The sequence below is a fragment of the Carya illinoinensis genome, chromosome 11 (genome assembly GCF_018687715.1).
Source record: "Carya illinoinensis cultivar Pawnee chromosome 11, C.illinoinensisPawnee_v1, whole genome shotgun sequence".
Lineage (NCBI taxonomy): Eukaryota > Viridiplantae > Streptophyta > Magnoliopsida > Fagales > Juglandaceae > Carya > Carya illinoinensis.
In genome coordinates this window covers 37,477,866-37,484,797 of record NC_056762.1, presented here as the reverse complement: position 1 = coordinate 37,484,797, position 6,932 = coordinate 37,477,866, and the positions used below count along the sequence as shown (strand labels likewise).

Sequence of the window (6,932 nt, the reverse complement as noted above, 5' to 3'; positions counted from 1 at the left end):
GTCAAATAAAAATCTGGCAGATTTATTCACTAAAACGTTACCAATTGCAACATTTAAGCAGATTATGCAGAACATTGGAATGCGGAGGTTTGAAGACCTCTTATCATGCACTTTTCAGGAGAAGTAATGTCTTGAAGACTTGTGCTAATTGTACTCTTTTTCCTTCGCTAAGGTTTTATCCCACTGGGTTTTCCTTTGTAAGGTTTTAATGAGGCAATCCTAAAGCACTCGACGGTACACATGAATACTGTACTTTTTTTCTTTCGCCATTGGTTTTTTCCCATAGGGTTTTTCTTTGGCAAGGTTTTAACGAGGCATATTCTTTAAATATGGTCATCCAAAGGAGAAGTGTTATAAACCATCTTGAATTGTATGACCACATTTAACTAGCCGTCAAATGCATAGTGCTAGTCGTCAAAAGCATAGTTAACTAGCCGTCAAATGCATAGTGCTAGTCGTCAAAAACATAGTCTCTTTTGTAACCCTATATATATGGGTATATTGATATTATATGATACACAGATCAATAAGAGAATCTCTCTCGCTCTCTCTCAATTTCTTGAAACTCTCTCCTTTTTCATTGAGTCTCTCGCTCTCTCTTAATCTTTTGAAACTCTCTCATTTTCATTGAATTTATAACAATTAGTAGATTATTCGACTGCTTTCCACTACCATTGCAGGTAGCAGAGCTGTTCAAATGATGGATGATAGAACTAGGGTGATTGACCAACACAGTGGAAACAAAACTCAAGGATTTTATGATCGATGATGGTCGCACCATTATTTGGTAGATGAAATAAAATTTTTAAGTTCCACGTGTAGTTTTAATATCACACCGGCCATTTAAAAAGCTGTCATTTTTGTTATTTCTCCTGCATTAAAAAGGAGGATCGCTCCCCCACCTTCCCGTCTTTAAACGTGGACATTACGTGACTCTGTCGTACCATCGAATGAAACAACAAGTACGACCACGTTTATTTGGAGCAACTCGTTAATTATTCACATATATAAAAAGAGTATTACTACTCATTTATACATCACACACCATATATTTTTTATTTTTTTAAATTTTTTTACATTTTTTTTAGATTTATTCTTTTTAAACTAATTTAATTTTTCTATTCATTATTCATATACTAAATATTTAATAAAATAAAAAAATAAAAAAATTTAAAAAATAAGTGATGTGTGGTGTATGGACTTATGAGTAGAATTTTTCATATAAAAATCGCCAAACACAAAAGTTAACTTGGGTCCAATCGGAGGAACATTCGGAGGACAAAAGTGACGAGACTTTGTGCTGATTTGTTTGTCTGCCAGTTTGACGTGATTGTTGTGGGCATGCGTGATGAATGAACGAACGAACGATTACAATCTCAAACTTTGTAATTGGGAGCTGAAGAGGCGAAAATGCATTTGCTCTGCGTAAAGTTGGTTTTTCAGTTCCCACTCTTCTTTCAGTTTTTTGTAAGTATAATTTAAAAGTTGAATTAAATATTTTTGTACATTTTAATTTAAAAATTTAAACCTATCTTAATTTAAATTATATATTAAATTTATTTTAATTAAATTTATAAAATATTATTATTTACAATTCTACTTCACTCATTTTAACTCATTTTAACTTCACTCACATTGTAACCTAAAGTACAGCGGCTCGTTGCAAACGTTGCAGTGAAGAATTATTTTTTTCGTGACAATTATGTACGTAGGGTCTGTGTTCAACATAATGTCCAACGAGTTTTTCCTTGAATTTTGCAAAGAATTTGCGGACGTGGAAAGCTTTTGTATGGATATTAACAGTGGAATTCATTATTTAATCATCCTCATGTTCCTTAGGAAAGATTAGGTCGGTGGATTCTCCGGTCAATATATTTACGTATAATATTTATTTTATTTCTTAATGAAAAAATGAGTTTTCAAACGTATAATAAGATTTTTCTTGTGACCGAGAATCTGTTAACTTAGCATGTTATTGAGTACAAAATAGACAAACCAAGCGCGAAACTCAACTTATATATATATTTATATATATATATATATATAAGTTGAAAAGTTTCTTCTTTGCCTCATTTTCAAAACCTGTACCATCCTGCCTACTACTTTTAATTTCATGGTGCATTTGAAAGTTTGCTGAGTTTTGTAAGGTGGGTTTTAAATTTAACAATCTATGTTGAAGAAGTAATCTAAGAGTGGAGTAGTGAATTACGTTGGACCGCGTCGAATTTCGAGCAAAATCCTCCGGCATATAGGAGAAAGGGTCTGTCGCATTAGGGTTAGGGTTGGGAACGGGGTTTAACAGAGAGAGGACAGGAGAGAGAAACCAATGTTAGCGGAAATGTGAAACGTCGCACCCTTTGGTTGAGGGATTTACACAATTTCAATTTCAACTAAATGCCCCATCTTATTTACTTCAAAACATTGCGTTTGACTCCATGTAGGATGCCATTCGCGGGGCCTTTCCCCCGTATGCCTAGGTTTAGAGTTTTTCCCTTTTTAATAGCTTGAGAATTTTTATTTTTACTTGCAGAAGGTTTTGTTAAGACGATGAATCTATTGACCTAATCTTTTATGATCACATACATGATAGGTAAAACAGATATTTCAAATATATTGCAAATCCAGCATTTTGTTTAGGAAATGTAAACAATCTTAAAAACCGACGGCTACTTTGCAAATTAGAAGTTAGTGAAGCTTATGCATGGTTCATCTTATGTAGTTGATAAAAAAGAGGTTAATATTCTTCACTTAACACTTCTTGAGAAAGCTTATGCATGGTTCATCTTATGTAGTTGATAAAAAAGAGGTTAATATTCTTCACTTAACACTTCTTGATCTTCTCATAACATCGATTTCCAAATCCAAATTTAAACCAACAGATATATTATTATTATTATTATTATTATTATTAAGACCAACAGATATATATATATATATATGTTATGTTGCTTTTTTATTCAAAAAATGAAGTTATTTGAACCCGCACCGTTTAACATGGGAAAAGACAGGTACGTATACGTACAGAACTTGGATTGCAACTTAAGCTACAGATCGCGAAATCAGAGACATAAAAATTGGATTTCGTGGCATGCATGCAGGGATACAAGATTTAAATATCCTAATAACTGCGTGCAGATAGCGAGCTAATGGGCGCACGTACGGGCCCTGGAATATTAGCTAGCAACGCATATGCATTAATCTCGCATGCACCGCGATCACCAGCCATGCACTATATGTGTCAGATGGGATTTAGTAGTACTATTGCACCTGCTGCTTGATTTTGGAGATGAAAAAGAAGAGTAGTGGAATTTTCTCGATCATGAGCTTCTGCGATGCATGCATGGCTTCGTGGAAATCGTGAATCTGAATTTCTCCGACTAGAATTTTTAAAATTATCAATTGCTTTCGACTTTGAAATTGTTGCTTAAAGATTCAAAGGTCAAACTTAAGTCCAAGTCGGTGGAGGAATTTCTTCATATTTATCTGTAAACCCAATAGAAGAAGATCGACACTCCATATAATATATATCTATATATATGGAATCGGATCTTTACAAATTTGAGTCGCATCTAAGTATGATTGATCCATTGAATATCTCAATCGATTTTGACTAATTTACTCGGAATGATTCCTAATAATTATGGGCTTTGACTTCATTTGTTGACAGCGGCTGTTTGTTAGGCTACGTGGAGCGGTGGCGGTCGCCTTCCCCGCCGGTTCAGATTGCATAATTTATCAACCAATGAAATCAATTAATACATTAGATAATGGATCATATAGAAACAAAAAATTTTGTATATTTATAACTTGTTAAAGAATTAAACAGAAATATATACTCACAGAAAATTAAGATATTAGAGAACAGATAAAGAAACAAATAATTTGGTCTATTTATAACATGTTAAAGAATCAAACAATGAATTAATGATATATTTCAATTTCCTATTCTACTCGAACCATATTTTCAATTTCCTATTGTACTCGAGCCATAGTCCTAATCATTTCCTATTGCTAGGCCCTGAGAGTATACCAATTGAAAAACTTGTACACTGCTCAAACGAAGTCAAAGGGAGACGGACTATCGAAGCTGCTTTTTTCTTTCTTTTATCTAAACGTGATATTTACCCTTTAGACGGAGAAACTCCATAGTGACACCTCAGCATCGAGCCCCATGTCATTCCCCATGACTTCGTCTTCTAGGACAGCTGGTGGGGACACTAGTAGCCCCTCAGCCATGTTCACAAGCAAGCCTCTCATGTTGAACAGTGCCTCTTCGTCCACGTACAATACATTTTCCTGCGCAGTCTTCGTTTCCTCCTCCACACAGCTCTCAGTACTTCCGTAATTCTCTTGGCACTGCTTGATCGCTTCCTCTTTCCCTACATCTCCGACGCAGTCCCCGCCAAACTCCACTGGCCGAAAGGCCTCTGCTGCCTCCGCCGCAGCTCTCCTTATCTCCTTCGCGTCCCTAGAACCCGGCAAATGCAACCGCCACGCCGAGTCGGCGAAGTTCAGACACGTCGACCTTCCTCTCAGAGTCAGAGCGGCCACATCGTGTGCCCGTGCTGCCATCTCCGCGGTGGGGTACGTCCCGAGCCATATCCTCGACGTCTTATTAGGCTCGCGCACCTCGCAGACCCACTTGTTATTATTCCTCTTCCTGACTCCGCGATACACCGGGTGTCGCGTCTCCTTGAAAATCCTCCTGCCCGCGCGTTTCTTGGGCCTACTTGAGGCCAGTATAACTTCCTCATCCGAGTGAGCAGTTCTTGGGGCGGCGCTGCCGGCGTCAGACAAAGAAGAACTCTCCGGTTTCTCGGTATACGCTGGATTAGAGACCAATGGATGGGGGTCAGAGATTTGGCTGTAAATTTCCATCTGAGAGTGAGCGACTGCAAGCAAGCAAATGGTACTTAGCAGCTAAAGTGTTTTGAATTGCTTTGGTGGTAGTGATTTCGGATATTTCTGGCACTTTAGTTTAGGGTAATCAAGAGAGGGAAGTGGAGTGTTTTATAAGTTGGTGTGGCAACAGTTTGGACACGTGATGTGCAAATACGACTCGGACGCGTAGTTGGACGAAGTTGGAGCCCACTGACCAGCTCACAGTGAGCAGACACATTCTAGTAGAAAAAATATTAGTTCAGTACTACTTTTCTCGGGCTCACTTTCCTTACTAGGGGCTCACCTTCCTTAGCTTAGTAAGAAAAGTGTGCCGAGCGTGTTCTAGAGCTTCGATGACGTGTCATATTTTACCCAAAATAGCACGTTTATTTTATTCAAATTTTCAATTTTCTTTTTTCAAATGCGTCATGTGTGAGGCACAACTCTTTTTTTGTTCTTTTTTTTTTTATGCGTCATGACTCATGAGTGAGTGGCTGAGTCAGTGGGTGGGTCATGCACGGACTCTTGCTGAGGGCAGGGGACACTTAAATTGGTTTGGATAATGCTACTATAGCATGCTGGAATCATTATTCATATCATGAGCGCGGATTAAAAATCAGTGGTGGGGTTTACATGTTTTTACATGTACGAAACTCACTCTATTTCATATGTGCTGCGACTACTGTGACGTAATTATAGCAGTATCTTAATTATAGTATATTTTTATATAAAAAAATTATATTTATCAAAATAATTAATAAATAATTTAATATTATATGATTTAACTTTTAAAATAAATTAATAATTAAATATTATAAATTAAATCTTACCATTCCACCACCGTAATCTTCGTATGACTTCAAATTAAAAAAAACTATGTTTTCATGGTCTTTCTTGGAAAGTTAAAAATATATTACAATAAGTATATAATTCTTTGGCAATATCAAGAGTAACTAAAATTAAACTTATTTTTTCAAATAGGAAAAATCTATTTGTCATCCTCACACTTTACACACTATACTTATTTTAATTTTTTTTTTCATTTTTTCTATAATAAATATGTAGTGTGTGGATGATAAATAAAATAATTTAATTAGTTTAATAAGAATAAAATAAAATAAAAAATAAAAAAAATAAAAAATAATATTTTAATATATAAAGTGTGTGGTATAAGATGATGTGTAGCATTTCTCTTTTAAATAATATCTGCCTAGAATCACTCTTTCTCTGCAGCCTGTCTCTAAAAGCCTAGTTTGGTTAATCAAAATAAAAAATTTCATCTTATCTCATCTCAATTTATCATTATATTTTTTTCAAATTTTTATATAAAATATAATAAATAATCTAATTTTTTTAAATTTTAATATAAAATTAATATTAAAAAATTATATTATAATAATATTTTATTTATTACTATTTAAAATATCTTATCTTATTTTATTTTATCTGTATAATCAAATAGGAATCTATTTATAACAGGAGACTTATCAGTGGGCAAGAATTAGAACAGAGGGAAGGGGGTAAAGACTGAGGAAGTAGGAAGTGAGGTTTACTTTATGCTGATATGATATAAAGCAAATGGAGATGAAGAATATATGGAAAGTGATACCTTTATAACTAATTCGATATTTCTTTACTACTCTTAATAATATAATATTTTTTTAATATTTAAATTCATCAAATCAAAACAAAAGTTAAATTAAAATTTAAAATATATATTATTTTAATCTAAAATTATAAACAAATTGTTAAGTGGTTGGTAGTCTATTATTTTTCTAGATATATATATATATATATATGAATTTCGATATTTTTGGTTAGACTTTTTCGAGAATATCACTTCAACTTCACGAGTTTTAATAATGAGATCCTTACTTGAAGATAGAATTTTGATATCTATTATATAATAAAGATACAAAATTATGAGAAATTATAAAATAAATTTATTATAATGAATCATTTCCTTTGTAAACTCTCGTGGACATAAGTCTAGTGCAAAATTATATAAATTTGGATGTCTCTCCATATTTATCTTTCCTGCATTGATTTAC

General features: G+C 34.0%; 1 protein-coding gene across 1 annotated transcript; it reads right to left on the bottom strand.

Moving 5' to 3' along the window:
- Positions 1–3,866: 3,866 nt before the first annotated feature.
- LOC122280880 (dehydration-responsive element-binding protein 1D-like) lies at positions 3,867–4,998 on the bottom strand. Its single transcript, XM_043091960.1, has one exon. It carries the CDS (start codon positions 4,876–4,878, stop codon positions 4,129–4,131), a length of 750 nt encoding a protein of 249 aa, XP_042947894.1. The 5' UTR covers positions 4,879–4,998; the 3' UTR covers positions 3,867–4,128.
- Between the last annotated feature and the right edge of the window lie 1,934 nt (positions 4,999–6,932).

What these genes read in the sequence shown, in the direction of transcription:
- LOC122280880 (XM_043091960.1), bottom strand. Translation starts at nt 4,878, where the DNA reads ATGGAAATTTACAGCCAAATCTCTGACCCCCATCCATTGGTCTCTAAT.